This window comes from Coregonus lavaretus (genome assembly GCF_964263955.1).
Source record: "Coregonus lavaretus genome assembly, chromosome: 17".
Lineage (NCBI taxonomy): Eukaryota > Metazoa > Chordata > Actinopteri > Salmoniformes > Salmonidae > Coregonus > Coregonus lavaretus.
The window spans coordinates 16,149,601-16,171,707 of NC_140004.1; the positions used below are offsets into that span (position 1 = coordinate 16,149,601).

The window sequence follows — 22,107 nt, forward strand, 5'->3', positions numbered from 1 at the left end:
TAAAGAAAACTATTGTGTTACTTTTTTTCATACTTTGTCATACAGTAGATTATTGTTCTCCACTGAACACCTACTTTGCAGTGCGCATAGTCAGGTTACTAAAGGAGTGCTTCCTGTCCTGCTCGTCTTGGTGCAAGGGTTGATGGGCCAGCAGGATACTATAGTCAAGCACATTGAGGCTACGGAGGAAGGCAGAGTCTATTTCAACCTGTTCCACAAGCCAGGAGCGCTGCTGATCTGTCAACACATGATAAATGTTTACTTCTTAGGGGAACATGTGGGGATTTACCTTTCAATTGATAAGACACAAGGAAAGAACACAATACAATATTACTTTATCCATCCCCTCAGGTGCTGACAGATATAGGGCATACCAGACTCTTACCCAGAATGATGTTCTTTCCTTCAAAGTTGTTATCCTTCAGAATCTTAGTAACTGGGCTTCCCGTAGATGCAGGGTCAGTCCACCTACCCACCTCACAGCCCTTGATGTCATATCTAAGAGACAAAGCCAAAATTGGCAACAAACAATCCAGAAATATATTTTTTTTAATCAACTTTATCTTTCATAACTACAATACAAACAATGTTTACCTGGTATTAATCCTCTCGTCCGGGTAAAACACATTCTGCATCACAATGAAATACTTCTGAGGGAGAGTGAGAGAAAAGTTACTTACAGAGTAAAAAAACAACTGTGTTTGTGAATATTTGTGCTTCATTAAAATTACCTTTGTTTTATTTGGAATTTGGATACTATAGAGACCTGGAATAAGAAAATAAGAATATGAACATCTGACAAAGGTGACAGTCCATTTGTCATGTGATATTTTGATCTTAAGCTGTTGGTCTTCTCTCTCACCCAGGAATCTGACCATCAGTGAGTGGGGGTATTTCTCCAAGTGATCCATATATGCCTTCAGGTTGGATAGGAAAAAGGTAACCTCCCGTGTTTTCTGTGTCTTTAGGAAGAACCTCTTGTCATTCCTAAGGAAGAAAAAAAGACATTTACTACATATGCTACTATATAGAGTTGACATAGATTAGGTGTGTTGTGTGTACATTTATGATGTTTATGGTGTCCTCCAGCAGGACTCACGTGAGGAAGAAGTCAGCCTTGCTCTTGGAGTTGCTGATGAACTGTAGATAGCAGCCGTCTGAAGAGAGGGACCTCTGGTACTCCTCCTCTGTTATATCCAGGGAGCGCCGCAGGCTGGCAAACACCGGCCCTGCAAACGTCTGCATCTCCAAGTCCTGCAGGGGGAGGCAACAGAGGACCACGGGTCAAAATTGAAACGTGTCCCAAAAAACATTTACTCAAATAGACAGTATGCTGTCGGGATTGGTTTAACATATTTGTTTGAATAGTGATTAAATAGCACCTTGTGGACTTGAGTCTCCGCCAATTTGTAATGTTCAGCAGAAAGTTTATCCTGATTGAAACAAGATCAACTAATTATCAAACCGCAATGAAAGGTTTCTTGTCATATAAGTAGGGAAAGCTATGTACAATGCAAATACTGTATGTAGAGCAATTTTCTCAGAGGTGGGTCAATGCAGTAAGTTCCTATGGTATAAAAATGTATTCTATGTGACAGTTGAAATAGTGTGCATATTGTTGTGTAGTCTATAGGTTTGCTCACAGGTATTGTTGTGTCGTTGCTGGTCTGTAGGGCAGCATGCAGGCCCTCTTTCATAAGACAGGTGAGGCTGCAGAAGTCATGTTCCTGGTTGATCTTAAACAGCCCCAGCATCCTCCATGTAAATGTAAATGTAATGTAAATGTAAATCCATCTTCTCCTCAGACCCCACCATCGCCTCCGCCTGGCTGTCCCAAAGTGACACAGGCGCAGACCGCTCCTCTTCTCCATCTGACAATCACACACACCACAAACAACTCACAGTCACCAGAGGCTCACCACGAGGGTACCACACACATACAGCGCCTTGCAAAAGTATTTATCCCCCTTGGCATTTTTCCTATTTTGTTGCATTACAACCTGTAATTTAAATGGATTTTTATTTGGATTTTATGAAATGGACATACACAAAATAGTCCAAATTGGTGAAGTGAAATGAAAAAAATTACTTGTTTCAAAAAAATCTAAAAAAATTAATAACGGAAAAGTGGTGCGTGCATATGTATTCACTCCCTTTGCTATGAAGCCCCTAAATAAGATCTGGTGCAACCAATTACCTTCAGAAGTCATATAATTAGTTAAATAAAGTCCACCTGTGTGCAATCTAAGTGTCACATGATCTGTCACATGATCTCAGTATATATACACCTGTTCTGAAAGGTCCCGGAGTCTGCAACACCAAGCAAGCGGCACCATGAAGACCAAGGAGCTCTCCAAACAGGTCAGGGGCAAAGTCAGGGGTTGGGTTATAAAAAAATCTGAAACTTTGAACATCCCACGGAGCACCATTAAATCCATTATAAAAAAATGGAAAGAATATGGCACCACAACGAAACTGCCAAGAGAGGACCACCCACCAAAACTCACAGACCAGGCAAGGAGGGCATTAATCAGAGAGGCAACAAAGAGACCAAAGATAACCCTGAAGGAGCTGCAAAGCTCCACAGCGGAGATTGGAGTATCTGTCCATAGGACCACTTTAAGCCGTACTCTCCACATAGCTGGGCTTTACAGAAGATTGGCAAGAAAAAAGCCATTGCTTAAAGAAAAAAGTAAGCAAACACGTTTGGCATGTGGGAGACTCCCCAATCATATGGAAGAAGGTACTCTCAGATGAGACTAAAATTGAACTTTTTGGCCATCAAGGAAAACGCTATGTCTGCCGCAATAGTTATGCACGCTCAAGTTCTGTTTTTTTTGTCTTATTTCTTGTTTGTTTCACAAAAAATATTTTGCATCTTCAAAGTTGTAGGCATGTTGTGTAAATCAAATGATACAAACCCCCAAAAAATCAATTTTAATTCCAGGTTGTAAGGCAACAAAATAGTTTTTAATAAAAATTGTGTGTATACAGTATACAGTGGCTTACGAAAGTATTCAACCCCCTTGGCAGGTTCCCGAGTGGAGCAGTGGTCCCCAAAAAATTTTTGGGTCATTTTTAGCAGACGTTCTTATCCAGAGCGACTTCCAGTTAGTGAGTGCATACATAATATTTTTTATTTTTAATACTAGCCCCCCGTGGGAATCGAACCCACAACCCTGGCGTTGCAAACGCCATGCTCTACCAACTGAGCTACATCCCTGCCGACCATTACCTCCCCTACCCTGGACAACGCTGGGCCAATTGTGCACCGCCCCATGTCACGGCCGGCTACGACAGAGCCTGGATTCGAACCAGGATCTCTAGTGGCACAGCTAGCGATGCAGTGCCAGACCAATGCGCCACTCGGGAACCTGCCAAGGGGGGTGAATACTTTCGTAAGCCACTGTATACTGTATACACACAACCACAAACCTCTCACATAAACAAAGCCACAGCAAACAGAGACCTCTGGATCTATATTGTATAGCTAAAAATCTGCAGTTAAAACAATAACAAAGAACATGCCTGCCACTTTCAGTAAGAAGCTGAGAAAGGAGAAATTTACATTTTAGTCATTTAGCAGACGCTCTTATCCAAAGCGACTTACAGTTAGTGAGTGCATACATTTTCATACATTCTCTTCTATCGTAGAGAAACAGTGCCTCCTGTGCACGACTTTCAGTAAAGTACTCTTCTTTTTTATAAAAAGGTTTATTGGCTCATAAAGAATCACAATTATGTGAAGTTGTATAAAAAAAAAACGTATCTCCTTCTTCCTCATATACACTAACCTGATCCATAGGAGTCCTGGAGTGCAGTTAAACTTGCATTGTACAATCAAGACCCTCAAAACCATGTTGAAATGTTACTTCCATGGTCTGAAACTTAAAACCTTCACCTGTTTTAATTATTGTCATTCAAGAGGTTTGGAAGGGAAGCTCGTTTCAAATATCAGTCGAACTTGAACACTTTTAAGCAAAATAAACATTTCTGAAATCTCTGATAATTTTCTTTGTGACCAACTAGATCAAGACGGAAATGTACATGCCCTGTCAAGGGGAAAATGTAACCACTCTCAAATTCATAGAGCTATAGATGCAAGGACTGTCCATCCATGATTTCTAAATTATAGTTTTAACCATGTTGAGGCTATACAGTATTTGTTTACATTTACTTTGTTTACAAACATTGGAGTAAAGCAAGCTTATAATTTGGGTTCTGATGGGGTATGACAGTTGAACTAAGCTCAAGTGCAAAAGTGGATGTAGCAACTGTAGATTTTCCCCTTTAAGATAGACAGGATTGTTTTTTTATCCCCATCTTTTGGGGATAACATTAAAATAACAGCTGGCCAACATAATTACATTCACTAATAGAATGTGAGATGTTACTCAGACATTGTTAATTGTTGTGACTGTCATGAAAGCTGACAACCACTTGGTTCTTACAACCACGTAGTTCTTACCTTACCAGCCTGATTTCCTTGTGTTGTCCTTTATGTTTTGATGCCTTGCTGTACAAGGGATGTATCTGAATAAGTGAAAATCTATGGAGATATATTTGAAGCCTATGCGTTTACCGTTTTCATATACGTTTGGATAGCATTTTGTACCGTAAAGATTTAAATAAACACATTTTGATGACAGCGGTCGGCGTCTTTTTTCAGTCAAGAGTAGGCCTAGCGCCGTATACCAGGGTAAGCGGGTTGGGCAATACTTTCAGGGTGTGTTACACCTGGGGTGTACTAGCTAGGAACCAAACAGCCAACAAAAGCAAACGGAACAAACGGATACTGACCAATGACGCACATCATTGGTAGTGACCTACCTGAATTTGCCCAATAGAAACTCTCGTTTTTGATGGAAAAACGTTTTGTATTGGCAACTGTTTGCAACTGTTTACTCAGGTGTGCACTAATGATTACACCCCTGCAGTAGTAAAAGGTGTGTCATGGACTTAGGGTTTTTTAACCTGACACTACAGTTAGTAGACTACACAGGGCAGAGCGAAAGCACACTAGGCTACGTTATCGTCATCATGACAAAGGACCGAATTCGGGAACTAAACTGTGTTTTGGTGCTGGTTGTGATTTTACTATGCTATTTATTTGACTTAGGAATGTCTGATTTCTGTTAAAATGTACTCCGTAAAGATTGGAATATCAGGAACGCGGGAATGCTGTCCATTCCATTCTTTGGCGCTTGTCCCATAGAGGACTTATATCTGTGCCATTATAGGCTACTAGCGTCTGTGACAGCTTGGGCAGCGCCCAGGGGAGAATGAGTGCCCCCTCTCGCAGAAAACAAGGATCCCCCATTATAGTGAATGGAAAAATCTTTGTGGTGAATTTTTGTGTAAATAAAAATGTTTTTAGAAGAAAATCATGGTACCAATAATTGCTTCTAATACATCAGATGTATGTCCTTTAACAGATTATTTTAAAATCGCACACAGAAGAAGTCATAAGGATAATTTAGTTACTAATGGCAGCCTGCAGTACCCCGGTTGGCATTCAACTTGAGTTACTCAATGAGAGGGGGCAGCACTGACCAAGACTGCAATGTGACTTATTGGAGTAGCTCAAACTGTGCATGTTAGGTCTCCATGAGATGCCATCTTAACCGACTTCATTTGGCTTCAATGCGCTATTGAGTACTCACATACGAATTAATGGTGTCACATGATCGATGGCTTTGTCCATTCATATATACAGTCATATGTATTGAGGCTATCTCCATTTTAAAGTAGTCAGTTTTCTTCTTTTGTGTTAAAAAAAAAAGTGTGAAGCTAATATTGGTGATTTATTGTCACCTGCATTGCTGGAGTCTTGAACCAAATTTTGTGTCATTCATTTATTATGGCCACTAGATGGCGGTTATATAGGTTAAAGCCATTTACAAACAATAACACCCAATTTGAAGAAGTAGACAATGCTCTGATCATTAGCTGATTGCGCCCAACCCATAGGATTCCCCACCCAGTTGACTATTTTAAAATGGTGGAGGCCCTCAGTGGCAATGTCCATGCTAAAACTGGTTATATCCATGATGAGTCCTCTATCTATCTCTTTGGTGTGTCCCCATTGAGATCTACAGTGGGGAAAAAAAGTCTTTAGTCAGCCACCAATTGTGCAAGTTCTCCCACTTAAAAAGATGAGAGAGGCCTGTAATTTTCATCATAGGTACACGTCAACTATGACAGACAAAATGAGAAGAAAAAAAATCCAGAAAATCACATTGTAGGATTTTTAATGAATTTATTTGCAAATTATGGTGGAAAATAAGTATTTGGTCAATAACAAAAAAGTTTCTCAATACTTTGTTATATACCCTTTGTTGGCAATGACACAGGTCAAACGTTTTCTGTAAGTCTTCACAAGGTTTTCACACACTGTTGCTGGTATTTTGGCCCATTCCTCCATGCAGATCTCCTCTAGAGCAGTGATGTTTTGGGGCTGTCGCTGGGCAACACAGACTTTCAACTCCCTCCAAAGATTTTCTATGGGGTTGAGATCTTGAGACTGGCTAGGCCACTCCAGGACCTTGAAATGCTTCTTACGAAGCCACTCCTTCGTTGCCCGGGCGGTGTGTTTGGGATCATTGTAATGCTGAAAGACCCAGCCACGTTTCATCTTCAATGCCCTTGCTGATGGAAGGAGGTTTTCACTCAAAATCTCACGACACATGGCCCCATTCATTCTTTCCTTTACACGGATCAGTCGTCCTGGTCCCTTTGCAGAAAAACAGCCCCAAAGCATGATGTTTCCACCCCCATGCTTCACAGTAGGTATGGTGTTCTTTGGATGCAACTCAGCATTCTTTGTCCTCCAAACACGACGAGTTGAGTTTTTACCAAAAAGTTATATTTTGGTTTCATTTGACCATATGACATTCTCCCAATCCTCTTCTGGATCATCCAAATGCACTCTAGCAAACTTCAGACGGGCCTGGACATGTACTGGCTTAAGCAGGGGGACACGTCTGGCACTGCAGGATTTGAGTCCCTGGCGGCGTAGTGTGTTACTGATGGTAGGCTTTGTTACTTTGGTCCCAGCTCTCTGCAGGTCATTCACTAGGTCCCCCCGTGTGGTTCTGGGAATTTTGCTCACCGTTCTTGTGATCATTTTGACCCCACGGGGTGAGATCTTGCGTGGAGCCCCAGATCGAGGGAGATTATCAGTGGTCTTGTATGTCTTCCATTTCCTAATAATTGCTCCCACAGTTGATTTCTTCAAACCAAGCTGCTTACCTATTGCAGATTCAGTCTTCCCAGCCTGGTGCAGGTCTACAATTTTGTTTCTGGTGTCCTTTGACAGCTCTTTGGTCTTGGCCATAGTGGAGTTTGGAGTGTGACTGTTTGAGGTTGTGGACAAGTGTCTTTTATACTGATAACAAGTTCAAACAGGTGCCATTAATACAGGTAACGAGTGGAGGACAGAGGAGCCTCTTAAAGAAGAAGTTACAGGTCTGTGAGAGCCAGAAATCTTGCTTGTTTGTAGGTGACCAAATACTTATTTTCCACCATAATTTGCAAATACATTCATTAAAAATCCTACAATGTGATTTTCTGGATTTGTTTTTCTCATTTTGTCTGTCATAGTTGACGTGTACCTATGATGAAAATTACAGGCCTCTCTCATCTTTTTAAGTGGGAGAACTTGCACAATTGGTGGTTGACTAAATACTTTTCCCCCCCACTGTAACTCATTAGTATTCTAATCATGGTGGCATCTCTAACGAGTATTCTTCTTATTCTGAGCCTCAACCTGAACCTCCGTGGCCTAAGCGCAAAAAAGCCAGAACTGTACGCACCACACCACATTTTAGTCATTTAGCAGACGCTCTTACGCAGAGCGACTTACAGTTAGTGAGTGCATACATTTATTTTTTATTTTTCATACTGGCCCCCCGTGGGAATCGAACCCACAATCCTGGCGTTGCAAACGCCATGCTCTACCAACTGAGCTACATCCCTGCCAGCCATTCCCTCCCCTACCCTGGACGACACTGGACCAATTGTGCGCCGCCCCATGGGTATCCCAGTCGCGGCCGGCTACGATTCAAACCAGGATCTCTAGTGGCATAGCTAGCACTGCGATGCAGTGCCTTAGACCACTGCGCCACTCGGGAGGTTGAAACGGTGAGACCGGAGAGAATAGAACAAGCCAGTGAGAATTATACAGGCTATTATTATCAGCACAAAATGTCATTACTGAGGTAACAGGCCCTACATCTCAAGCAAGAAATAAAATCAGCAATGCACTCAACAGCTTTCGTTGTTTAGGCTATGTGACATGGACATGCTCCAACTGATAATTGACTTTTTGACTGCTGTCATATTAACACATATTTATAATGCCATTATTGCTTTTGTGATGATTTTCACTATTATCAAGCACACTTGGCCCTTGTAATGATGTTTAGGCTACTGATGTTTGTGTCATTTAACCATGCATCTTGCTGACCGTGTGTCTTGGTGGTTGGGGTATTTATTTTTATTATTATTGGGGTATTTATTAAATATTACAACAAATAAGCTTATACGGGGTTCCAACACCAATGCTTTCTGTTTCATAGTTGTAGCAAAGGCACTGCACGAATACAATTGATTGAACCCTTGAAAAAAAAGAAAAAAAAAAGATATATATATATTTTTTTACATATATCCATATAGGAGGTCCCGTGATTTTTTTTGGCGCTCTATGGAAATCAAATGCCCATCCAACGGATGAGTTCTGGCGCCGGCCCTGCGTATGGCAGCAAAAACTGTAGCACTACCCCCCTGGGCAGGGGTGGCCATCGTACAGGGGATCATAGTGTTGAGACAAGGGTATACCCAAGCATGGATCGGTAGAGGGTTGGGGTTTCTGAACAGGGCAAATCATGGATTGATATCCAGGGAGAAGGAAGTGATTAGGTGTGGTCCTTTGGCTGGGGGAGCATGCTCAGTTTGCCTGGGATATAACCTGCCCAAGATATGGCAAGGACCAGGAAATAAAAGGCCTGCAGTCGTGCCTGGTGTTGTGGGTTTGATTCCCACGGGGGGCCAGTATGAAAAATTAAAAAATAATGTATGCACTCACTAACTGTTAGTCGCTCTGGATAAGAACGTCTGCTAAATGACTAAAAATTTAAAAATGTAGGCCAGTGTGGCAATGAGAGACTGGAGAAAGGACCCCAGGACTGCTCCTGTCAGTGGGATGAGGCACAGCTGGGGAGATGTGAGGAATGTAGTGATCTAAAAAGGGCAGGCCTGCTAATGTCAGCCGAGGTGGCTGATGGTTACCAGGTTAGGAAATTTACCAGACTCCTTCTGAGCGCAGTAGGAGGCTTGAGGGAGATTCAATGGGAGGTATATCCCAGTGGGACAGGGCACGTCAGAATGGAGTGCCTGAACCCCTGTACCCAGGGAGGGGACACCTCAATATGGGTCACCCAATTAACCGACTGGATAGAGGCTAAGGGTTGGACAGGCCTATGGAAATTATACCATTGGAACCAGTTGATAAAGGAAATTATGAAGGATTCTCGAATCCTGTGGGAGGAAACGGGAATTCAAATTCCGGATGAGGAAGGGAAAAATAGTGGTAGGCTGCGCTAAATCCTGACCAGATTAGATGGCAGAGGGAGTAGAGAAGCCTGAATAAGATGCAAGGAAATGATTCTGATGGCAGTCACCTAGGAAACAATTAGACAGGGTGTACTGCAGGTCCCTGGGGGTCAGGTGGACAGAGCGCCTGGTCCACTGGCAGGAAAGGAGCCTGTGCAGCTGAGGGAGAAGCTTAGGACGGTCTATGTGCCGCTAACGGGTCTCTACTCTCTTTCAACAGAAGTGAGAGTGGTAAAGCCAGCAGCTGGACTGACCTGGTAAAAAAGGACGCCCCCAAGCCGACACCCAGAAAGGGTAAGAATGGAGGTAAAGGGAAGCAAAGGAGATGGAGCTTCCCTACCATCTGGACCCGAAGGAAAGCCTAGCAGGAAGTGGTGTAAATGAGGTTACGAAATTAGCATGAGCATGCTGTTCAGGGCTCTGCTCATGGTAGCGCCTGGTTGGGAACACACACATATTAGGGTAGGAATAAGGCCAACTAGACAATTTAACGGAACAGAGTATTATCCCGTGTTTGAAACATACACACTACCAATGATACAGTATGTGGGTGGGGACAAGGCTGGGGCCCCGTTGATGGTAGTCATTTATTCAGACACTGGAATGTGAGAAAAAAGTGGAGTGGGTTTAACAAAGTGGTGGGGAAGGAGTTGAACAGAACGGTTGACAACTGTACCCAAGGGCTGGATAATTGGGTCACTGATGGCAACCTGAATCATAAGACGGGCTTTCGAGTTTTGGATGTGAACTGGGACCATAGATATTTGTATTTGGTCACGTGTCATGGTCCAAACTGGAGGACAGACCTATGCAGCTGATCTGGATTAGAGAAATGGAGGACCACCTCGGCAGTATGCTGACTGGTGTATTAAGAACCACAGGGGAGATCCTGACACACCGCTCTGAGAAAGAGAGTTTGTGGAAACAGTGGATCAGGGGAGGCGGAATGCATCGTGAGCATACACCAAGATAGCCGGTTTTGGGGAAAACTAGATTTGACATGCCCCTGGTCAAGAGAGGCCACCTCTGTCACGCCTGCACCCGCTCCCCCTCCCTGGCGCTCAAGGGCGCCAGGCTACCCATCATTACTCACACCTGTTACTATCGTTACGCGCATCAGCGCTCATTGTACTCACCTGGACTCCTTCCCTTTGTTGATTACCTCCCCTATATCAGTCTGTTCCTCTGTTTGATCCCTGTGTCAGCATTGATCTTGTTTGGTTTCCCCTGTCCAGACGCTGTCCGTGTTTTATTCCTGTCTGTTTTTTCCATTAAATGTTCACTCCCTGTACTTGCTTCCTGTCTCCCAGCATCTGTCCTCACAGAATGCTGACACCCTCGTGAGGCTCCCATACCTCAGCCGGCCCGTCAGGCTAGACAGGTTCCCGCGCCTCGGCCGGCTCGTCCGGCTCCCATGCCTCAGGTTCGCCCAGGTGGAACGCGGGGTGGCGTCCCTAAGGGGGGGGGGTACTGTCACGCCTGCTCCCGCGCCCCCTCCCTGGCGCTCGATGGCCTGTTACACTGTACATATTAGCTGTGAACGACCCCCTGGAATGGTGGGAATAGAAATATGGGTACAGTCCCAACCCACCCCCGGGGATTTGGATGGGGTGAATCGAACTCACTTCGCGGAACTGGATAAGTGTGTGAGTAAGGCGATGGCTGAGGCCCTAGACGGCAAGGACTTCACCTTGGATGGAGTCAGGAATTCCTGGGGAACTCCTAGGTGCTCTATACACCAGGTGGGAGCCTGGGAGAAGGGCTTATGGCGGTATAATTGCACAGGGCTACGAGGATCGGCACGGTGAAAAGTGCGCTAAAATCGTATACCCAAGTGTTTACCACTGATAAGGCTTGTGTATGGTGGGGTCTGCAAACCTGGGAGGTGCTGAACTATGTGAAACCATGCCTGAATAAACTGGATTGGAGAAACAATTACTGGACTTGTTACCATTATCTGGCCACGGTTTATTCAGCAGGAGACACATGAGACACCCAAGTGATTACCGTACCCTATGATCTGAGTGTAGGACCATCCCCCTGAGAAGGATGTGACCGTTATAGCATGAGCCAGGGGCAAGCTGTATCGTTTCAGTCTAAAGGACGTTAGAGGGAAACTTGTAAAAAATAAAATGGGCACCTGAGGAAACCAGGTGGAAGAGGTTAGCCGGTGGAGGTTGGGTTCGAATGGTAACAGGGAAACTGTCATGCCGCGGCTATGTGAGTGGAGGCCTGATTGGTCAGACGTTCACACTGGAATGGATGAATGAGTGGCTGAATAGCTGGGGCTACATGAACTTCCATAAACCCCTTTGAAGTCCTTCTGGAAGATGACGAGCAATGAGGGCTGGGGGTTTGGGGAGGGGGAGTCCAGTATGGACCAGATGTAACCGGTTTTAAGGGAGTGATTGAATAAGGGGAAATTATAGTATTGTATGAATCTGATGTAACCAGTTTTGAAGGAGGAGTTGTGTGTTGATATGACAGTATATAAGTCATGGTTTAAGGCAGTGGTCACCAACTGGTCGATCGCCAAGGCATTTCTAGTCGATTGTCAAACATTTCTGTAAAAAAACAACGATAAGCCTTGCATTCCTTTTTTTTTTTTTATTAGTCTCGCTGTTGGCGGTAGGTGCACCCGATTCAAATGCCTAGCGCACGTAGTAGGTGACGTGTTCCCATTTTCATCCATTTCATGTCTGAAGGTACAACTGCCTTCCCGGCGGGCCCGGGGGGAGAAAATCAAGTGCACTATAGGCTTACCGCTGGCCAATCAGAGGACTCATATTACCGTGTCTGCAGTAACGTAGCAGGCGGAAAAGAAAGCTACAGCAAAGTTGATACTGTGAGATTTTAAAACCATGGCTAGAGAGAGAGACTGTCAACGAAAACAGCAAAGAGCTGCTGTTTTTATGAGTGAGTTCATGTTTAAGTTTTTACTCAGCACTGTCAACACTTTCATAAGCCATAAAATGTGCATTCTCCCTACTTCCACTCGCACTACAACCAGCACTGCAGCTGCCATGAATGAGTAGGAAAGTGTATCGATAGGCTTGCATTGTTATTATTAGCGGCTTGGGTATTTTTTTATATCTAGGAATATTTCACTTGGTCATAGGCGTAACAAGATGAATTTGTGCATGAGGTAGAAATAATGCAGTGCGACTCGAATTTTGCCAGCAGCTGGAAGAGAGTGTCCCTTTTTGGTCAGTGTCAGCAGAGGAAAGGGAGAACGGAGGGACGTTGAGAGGCAGAACCAATCTGCTACCCTCTCCCTCCGCTGAGACTGACCATCAGATGCAGGCTCCATCAGCCCAGTAAAGTATGACTGTAAGTCGCTTTGGATAAAAGCGTCTGCTAAATGGCATATTATTATTATTATTATAAAGTAAAAAAGCAAATTATTCAAATGTATTCTCACTCAGCTGTGCCTCACAAGTAATACAACAACTGATCTATTACCGGTGTGATCATATAGCCTACCTCAAATGTTGATAATTTTTTTATGGTCTGAGAAGAACAACAATGCATTGGGAGGGCAATTCAAGCAAAGCCAATATGCTGTGATAATGTTACGGGCCTATAGCCTACTGCACAAATTTCATGACTACAGTACTGTTTTTAATAGGTTAATGTTGCATAGGCTTAGGTTTTTTAAAGTCATGTAAAAAAAAAAAAAAAAACCTTAGATCTCGGCTTGGGAGACAGGATATTTTGGGGGATAATTAGGGTAATTGTAAAGGGCTTTCCTTGAATTGATTTTCCCGACTGGGGCCACTGACCGTAATAGAGCAGAGGGTCTCCTCTTTCTTGCTATCGATGGGGTCCATGCTTGGGGTGTGTATAGAAATGTCTTAGGATGATAGGCTAAGGCACGGCAAGGTGAATATACCTCTTAGTCTCGTGGGACACTAGGTCCCATTACGGAGAGTAACTCCAGGTCCACAGGTGAAGTGTTTGTTACGTGCACCCGTGGGTGTACAACTATATTTATTTAATGATACTGTAAGTTGCCGAGCTGAGAAAGTATACTCACCACTCGAATTCCCCTGGTCTTATAGTCCTAGGAGAGCATGATGAACTATGGGTCACCCAACCCCTGAGCTAGGTTTTTAATAAAGGTTTCTCCCACCCCAGCCGTCGGCAGCCGAGTGGGAAGCCGGTGCCGCGGTTGGTACCAGCAGGTCTCTAGGATCGGAACTGGGCTGGAACGGCAACACCTGTAGGTAATAGGCCTGAAGCAGGGGTAATTTAGGCTTGCTCATTAATCTCAAGGGAGAGGCGTGAGTCGGGCAAGACATTGGCAAAGATATTGGCGTGTCTCTCTCCAGAATGCGCTGAGCTGTCTCACACCAATTCTTGCTCATTCATTGTTTTATTGTTTGCCCTTTGTTTATTTCGTTCAATTCCCTATTGCATATGTCACTAGTAAAACATTTACCATTAATCCCATCATTTGGTTACATTAATTTCTGTTAATGCATGGATTAATTAGGCCTACAGTCATTTACCGTTCTTATTCTCGGAGTGGAAACGTTGTTTGCAGAGTTCACAACCTACTCTTGTGAGAAACAAGTTGTGATTTATTTCATACCATCATTTATGAGTTTTGTCAATTTTTTCATTGTATTTGTGGTCCTCTGTAGCTCAGCTGGTAGAGCACTGCGCTTGTAACGCCAGGGTAGTGGGTTCGATCCCCGGGACCACCCATACACAAAAATGTATGCACGCATGACTGTAAGTCGCTTTGGATAAAAAGCGTCTGCTAAATGGCATATTATTATTATTATTATTTTGTTTGGAGCGCTCCATGTGAGCAATGAGCATGTGTCTGGTTTCTCTGTCCTCTTAATGTGAAGGGAGCTTGTGCGGCTGAGCAGGCATAGAAGTAGGCTAACTGGCCTGCTGTGCGCAAAAGTAGGAAAGTGCCCATTTGGGGATGTCTGATTTCTGATTGTCTTAACTCACCACTACTAATCAGCGGAGCTTCTCAGTCATTGTGAAAAATAATAGTTCTTCATATTATTTGAAAAATCTTGATAATCACCAGGCCTCACTCATTGTGAAAGAGCAAGATGCCATGCTCTTGGGATACCACATATCCAGTGGAAACGTCATAAAATACCTGAACACATTTCTCTTTGCACAAAAACAGCTGTGTCTGTCCCGAGCTCACAGGTGCAGGAAACTCTGAGGGCCCGGAGGCTAGTTGATACAATGTTGTAAGTTTGCTAGCAACAGCTTCCGGCCAGACCTTCATTGGGTGGACCCAGTTGATTGATTTGATACAATGTTGCACTTCACTAGCTATAGCTCAAGTCAAGACATATAGAAAGGGAGGCAGACAGGTGGAGTAGAGCGATGAATGCAATTGAAAGAACCTGCATCTTCATCAGGATATTTTCTGTTTTTATTTGTCGGCTTTATGTATTTTTACTTAGTTGACAATGGAAGTTATAGGCCTACTGCTACATTGGCCTATAGGCATCTCTTAGTTCCATGCACTAATTTATTCAGCTGCCAATGGCTCACAGTGAATCAATGTGTCCATATGGCAAAGGCTCGCATTAGTGGAATTTCTACTTTTCTACTTTTATCATTTTAATTCCGATTTGTATTATTAACCATTGAAATGAAACTGTTCCATGAAAATGTGCATATGAAAATCACAACTGGCACGCAGATCGGTAGTTAAATGGTTTGATAAATTGTAAGCTTCCCCAAACTTGAAACTCACAAACTTGAAACTCACTCGCTGCCTAGGAATAGACTGTTGTGAACAGAGTGCACATTTATTTGTACTGCATAATTACAAAGGGTGTTTGTGAGAGAGAGCGCGGTAAAGAGAGTGGTGTTGTAACTAAGATTGTATCTATTAAAACTGAGCACAAACGGACAGCTATACGATCCATCGTGCACCAGTGGGTGGAAAGCGCCACTCACTGGGCCGCGGCCAGCACTGTGTTGCTTGCTAGGATAGTGGGTTAGTATGCCTACGTGTTTGACATAGGGCAGGAGCAGGCCTACGAGCCAAGGACGAGAGAATGCCATGTTCCTTATTTGATATTGTTCCCATTACCTTTCCGCCAAGTTTAGAATTGTAAACTAATAGAAAATAGAAGTGGAAGACTATTGCTCCAGATCAGTTGATATCCACCACAAGGAGGAGAGAAGAGACGAGGGAGAGAGAGAGACCTTAACTCAAACTAAACTGTCTAACGTACAGCAGAGTGTGTGTCCGACTCCAAACCCCCACAACTGAATAGATATGAGCATATCATGAGCGCACCGCTTACAAAACAGAGCCGAGAGCTCTCCATGCAGAATGGGGACCATACAGTGCCTTCGGAAAGTATTCAGACCCCTTGACTTTTTCCAAATTTTGTTACGTTACAGCCTTATTCTAAAATTGATTTAATAAAACAATTTCCTCAGCAATCTACACACAATACCCCATAATGACAAAGTAAAAACAGGTTTTTAGACATTTTAGCAAATTTATTAAAAACGAAAAACAGAAATACCTTATTTACATAAGTATTCAGTTCCTCTGTGTTAATGGGAGAACCTTCCAGAAGAACAACCATCTCTGCAGCACTCCACCAATTAGGCCTTTATGGTAGAGTGGCCAGACGGAAGCCACTCCTCAGTAAAAGCCACATGACAGCCTGCTTGGAGTTTGCCAAAAGGCACCTAAAGATTCTCAGACCATAGAAACAAGATTCTCTGGTCTGATGAAACCAAGATTGAACTCTTTGGCCTGAATGCCAAGCATCACGTCTGAAGGAAACATGGCACCATCCCTACGGTGAAGCATGGTGGTGGCAGCATCATGCTGTGGGGATGTTTTTCAGCGGCAGGGACTGGGAGACTAATCAGGATCGAGACATAGATGAACGGAGCAAAGTACAGAAAGATCCTTGATGAAAACCTGCTCCAGAGCGCTCAGGACCTCAGACTGGGGCGAAGGTTCACCTCCCAACAGGACAACGACCCTAAGCACACAGCCAAGAAAACACAGGAGTGGCTTCGGGACAAGTCTCTGAATGTCCTTGAGTGGCCCAGCCAGAGCCCGGACTTGAACCCAATCGAACATCTCTGAAGAGACCTGAAAATAGCTGTGCAGCAACGCTCCCCATCCAACCTGACAGAGAGGATCTGCAGAGAAGAATGGGATACTCCCCAAATACTGGTGTGCCAAGCTTGTAGCGTCATACCCAAGAAGACTCGAGGCTGTAATCTTCAACAAAGTACTGGTAAAAGGTCTGAATACTTATGTAAATATGATATATATATATATATATATATATAAATAAATCCAGTTTTTGCTTTGTCATTATGGGGTATTGTGTGTAGATTGATGAGGGGGGAAAAACAATTTAATACATTTTAGAATAAGGCTGTAACCTAATAAAATGTGGAAAACGTCAAGGGGTCTGAATACTTTCCGAAGGCACTGTATATAAATATCCCATGTTTTTTTTTCTCTCCCCTACCCAAATCCCATTATCATTTATATCAATAGTGCAACTATTTAATCATTTTTTATTGCAACAACACATTATTGCAGTTTTAACATCTCACCACAAGGGGGTGCTGAAGCACCCCCAGCACCCCTACATCCCGCAGCTATGACAACAATCATGGGTTGCTAATATGACTACAATAATACCTTTGGCTGCTAGACAATGAAATAAAGTTGAATTGAAAACCAATAGAACAGGAGAGCCATATGAGGCAGTCTTCATAAAATAATTGCCTCCACATTTCTATGGTGGGATTTTGGCTATAGGCTACTTTGAAACAAGGTAAGACATGCCTCATAATATGGTTTCAAACAATTAAGGAACAGGAAAAATATAGTGATACTAATGATAGCCCTAACCATCTTCTGGTAGATGTTGTGAAAGCCTTTTCTTCTCAATTAAATGGTAACTAGCTAAAAAGTAGCCTATGCCTACCTGGAGGAATGATATCATGATTATTTGCATCAATCCAGTGGCCATTTGGTTTGCAAACACCACTTCATGTGCACTTTAGAAACCCAGCTAACCAAACAACAGTGCTAGGTGCCTGCACAGTTAAATTAAGGGGTAACTACCCTCAAAATCTAAATTTCTTAGATTTTTCGCAGACCTCAAAAGTGGTCTCTTGATGTGGTTTAAGCATTGTTGTGGACTTAGAACATCCCATTTTTATGTTTTTCTATTAAAAAAGTGTGACTTTGAGCGCGAAAACCTGAAAAATAAAAATCTGAAACCTGTGAATTTCTGACTCAGTTGACAGCCTCACTTATCTATTTGATTAGTAGGCCTAATATTAGCCTACTTGCACAGTACAGCTTGGGTTGGCCTGACTGTGAAAGACCAATATGGGATTAATCATTTGAGGTCATTCAGAGTGTATATCACTGTTTGTCAAAGAATCTTTCACACAGGGCGCCTTTCCTTCGCCGAGTAGGCAGTTTGCCAAATGCGCTGATATCGTTTTCCAGATGGTAACTAATGGAGTGAACAGGAGTGAACAGTCCGTGGCTCGGGTGACTGGAGTTGTTGACCTTGACGATCTTCCAGGTCAGAGGTCAGACACCGCCTGGTCTAATTCTATTTTCTTTTCTGAGAGGCAGTAGTTTTGGGGCTGAGTGACAGTCCCCAAAAATTCAGAAAGTATGACACAGAATTACTATCACTAATATTAATCTTTTCTTTACAGATATAAATCAGGTAAAATCGTATAGGGTGCCGTTTGTGTGTTTGATTGCGGCTATAGCCTTTTTAGAAAGGATAAAAAATCTCAGGCATTATTCACCCACTTTTTACAATGGTTGTTCATATCTTTTCATATTTCAATCATACCATGTTATGTACAGGTGTGCTATCTAAATTTGACCCTGCTTCTCGCAGCAGGAAAATAATCCTGCAGCAACAGGAAATTTGAATTATTATATACAGTGGGGAAAAAAGTATTTAGTCAGCCACCAATTGTGCAAGTTCTCCCACTTAAAAAGATGAGAGAGACCTGTAATTTTCATCATAGGTTCACGTCAACTATGACAGACAAAATGAGAAAAAAAAATCCCAGAAAATCACACTGTAGGATTTTTTATGATTTTATTTGCAAATTATGGTGGAAAATACGTATTTGGTCAATAACAAAAGTTTCTCAATACTTTGTTATATACCCATTGTTGGCAATGACACAGGTCAAAAGTTTTCTGTAAGTCTTCACAAGGTTTTCACACACTGTTGCTGGTATTTTGGCCCATTCCTCCATGCAGATCTCCTCTAGAGCAGTGATGTTTTGGGGCTGTCGCTGGGCAACACGGACTTTCAACTCCCTCCAAAGATTTTCTATGGGGTTGAGATCTGGAGACTGGCTAGGCCACTCCAGGACCTTGAAATGCTTCTTACGAAGCCACTCCTTCGTTGCCCGGGCGGTGTGTTTGGGATCATTGTCATGCTGAAAGACCCAGCCTCGTTTCATCTTCAATGCCCTTGCTGATGGAAGGAGGTTTTCACTCAAAATCTCACGATACATGGCCCCATTCATTCTTTCCTTTACACGGATCAGTCGTCCTGGTCCCTTTGCCGAAAAACAGCCCCAAAGCATGATGTTTCCACCCCCATGCTTCACAGTAGGTATGGTGTTCTTTGGATGCAACTCAGCATTCTTTGTCCTCCAAACACGACGAGTTGAGTTTTTACCAAAAAGTTATATTTTGGTTTCATCTGACCATATGACATTCTCCCAATCCTCTTCTGGATCATCCAAATGCACTCTAGCAAACTTCAGACGGGCCTGGACATGTACTGGCTTAAGCAGGGGGACGGACACGTCTGGCACTGCAGGATTTGAGTCCCTGGCGGCGTAGTGTGTTACTGATGGTAGGCTTTGTTACTTTGGTCCCAGCTCTCTGCAGGTCATTCACTAGGTCCCCCCGTGTGGTTCTGGGATTTTTGCTCACCATTCTTGTGATCATTTTGACCCCACGGGGTGAGATCTTGCGTGGAGCCCCAGATCGAGGGAGATTATCAGTGGTCTTGTATGTCTTCCATTTCCTAATAATTGCTCCCACAGTTGATTTCTTCAAACCAAGCTGCTTACCTATTGCAGATTCAGTCTTCCCAGCCTGGTGCAGGTCTACAATTTTGTTTCTGGTGTCCTTTGACAGCTCTTTGGTCTTGGCCATAGTGGAGTTTGGAGTGTGACTGTTTGAGGTTGTGGACAGGTGTCTTTTATACTGATAACAAGTTCAAACAGGTGCCATTAATACAGGTATCGAGTGGAGGACAGAGGAGCCTCTTAAAGAAGAAGTTACAGGTCTGTGAGAGCCAGAAATCTTGCTTGTTTGTAGGTGACCAAATACTTATTTTCCACCATAATTTGCAAATCAATTCATAAAAAATCCTACAATGTGATTTTCTGGATTTTTTTCTTCTCAATTTGTCTGTCATAGTTGACGTGTACCTATGATGAAAATTACAGGCCTCTCTCATCTTTTTAAGTGGGAGAACTTGCACAATTGGTGGCTGACTAAATACTTTTTTTCCCCACTGTAGATTATAATTAATTGACATTTTTGTAGGGGTTGATACATTTTCCGTTAGGAAAAATCATGTCTGACATTTTAAAGTGGAAATTACAAACTTTAAAAGCCTTTTTAAACTTTGAATACACTACAATTTGCATTTCATGCTGCGCAGAAAAAATTATCTGCGACAACAGAGTGATCAAATTAAAGATATCATGTACATGTCATGGATACATTAGAACTAGTGGATATATGGAGGCTTAAATATCCTGACCTAGTGAGATATACATGGCGGAGACTCAATCAAGCTAGTCGTCTTGACTTCTTTCTTATGTCATTCTCGTTGGCACCAAAAGTTTAAAAAGTGTTGATAGGGGACAGAATGCGGTCGGACCATCATATTAATTGGCATATACATTACTCTTACTGAATTTCCACGTAGGCGAGGATATTGGAAATGTAATCAAAGCCTATTGGATGATAACTTGTTTTTAACTAGGACAGAGGAATTTATAACTGAATTTTTCCGACATAACATAGGTACAGCAAATCCCCTTATTGTATGGGACACCTTTAAATTGCCATGCAATTCAGTACTCATCTCGAAAACAAAAGCAATTTAGGTCAAAAGAGTCCATACTAACAAAGGAAATAGAAGGTCTAACAGAACAGATAGATAGCAATAAAAACTGTAACATAGAGGCTCAGAATAAATTTGAGGAAAAACAAAAAGAAATGGAGAAACTTATTCAAGAAAGATCAAGTGTAATATATTATAAAAATAAAGCAAACTGGATGGAATATGGGGAAAAATGCACCAAATTATTTTTTAATCTTCAACATAGAAATGCTACCAAAAAGAATGTACTGAAACTGGTTAAAAATGAAGGAGTCACCCATGATTCACCAAATGATATTTTGAAGGAGGAAGCAAAGTACTTTAAGCATATGTTTTCGTTTCAGTTGCCTCCTTCTCCTCTAACTGAAGCTAATTGTAGAGATTTTTTTCTATTGATAATGTAAAATTAACAGCCATACAGAAAGACTCATGTGAAGGTGAAATTACAGAGGAGGAACTTCTGGATGCAATTAAAGACTTTAAGTCCAGGAAAACTCCAGGGTTGGATGGCATAACAGTCGAGGTATACCAAACCTTTTTGATATACTCAGAGGACCGTTATTAGCATGTTTTAACCATTCCTATGTAAATGGTAGATTATCAGACACTCAAGGAGAAGGTCTGATTTCATTATTACTTAAACAGGATACAAGTGGGAAATATAAAGATCCAACCATAAAAAAAATTCTAGCAACATGTATAGCGCATAGAATTAAAAAGGTATTGTCGGACATTTTTCATTCTAATCAGACATGTTTTTTTACATGGACAATACATTGGAGATAATATAAGGCAAGTACTGGAAACAATAGAACACTATGAAAAATTATGGGAAACCAGGCCTGCTATTCATAGCAGACTTTGAAAAGGCATTTGATAAAGTACGACTGGAGTTTATATATAAATGCCTGGAGCTTTTCAATTTTGGAGAATCTCTTATAAAATGGGTTAAAATCATGTATAGGAACCCTAGGTGTAAAATAGTAAATAATGGCTATTTCGCCGAAAGTTTTAAACAGTCAAGAGGAGTAAAACAAGGTTGTCCACTATCGGCATATCTATTTATTATGGCCATCGAAATGGTAGCTATTAAAATCAGATCCAACAATAATATCAAGGGATTAGAAATCCAGGGCTTAAAAACAAAGGTGTCATTGTACTCTGATGATTTATGTTTTCTTTTAAATCCACAACTTGAATCCTTCCACAGCCTCATAAAGGATCTAGATACATTTTCTAACCTCTCTGGATTACAACCAAATTATGATAAATGTACTACAGTGGGGGAAAAAGGTATTTAGTCAGCCACCAATTGTGCAAGTTCTCCCACTTAAAAAGATGAGAG

The 22,107-nt window shown here is 42.4% G+C and overlaps 1 protein-coding gene across 5 annotated transcripts in view; it reads right to left on the bottom strand.

Annotated features, from left to right (window-relative positions):
• Positions 1-22,107, bottom strand: part of LOC311144599 (phosphatidylinositol 4-phosphate 5-kinase-like protein 1) — a 28,067-nt gene that overhangs the window by 959 nt on the left and 5,001 nt on the right. The window contains exons 1-9 of one of the 5 annotated variants that reach the window (XM_084180634.1): positions 10,749-10,927; positions 1,644-1,871; positions 1,383-1,433; positions 1,100-1,254; positions 863-987; positions 732-766; positions 595-650; positions 386-498; positions 75-237 (exon numbers count right to left, since the gene is read on the bottom strand). In XM_084180634.1, the coding sequence (XP_084036760.1) occupies positions 75-237; positions 386-498; positions 595-650; positions 732-766; positions 863-987; positions 1,100-1,254; positions 1,383-1,433; positions 1,644-1,871 (926 nt within the window). In that variant the 5' untranslated portion in view covers positions 10,749-10,927. Of the gene's footprint in view, positions 1-74; positions 238-385; positions 499-594; positions 651-731; positions 767-862; positions 988-1,099; positions 1,255-1,382; positions 1,434-1,643; positions 1,872-4,468; positions 4,731-10,748; positions 10,928-22,107 lie in introns of those variants that run through there. The other 4 variants (XM_084180633.1, XM_084180635.1, XM_084180632.1 and 1 more) reach the window with 4 other exon arrangements.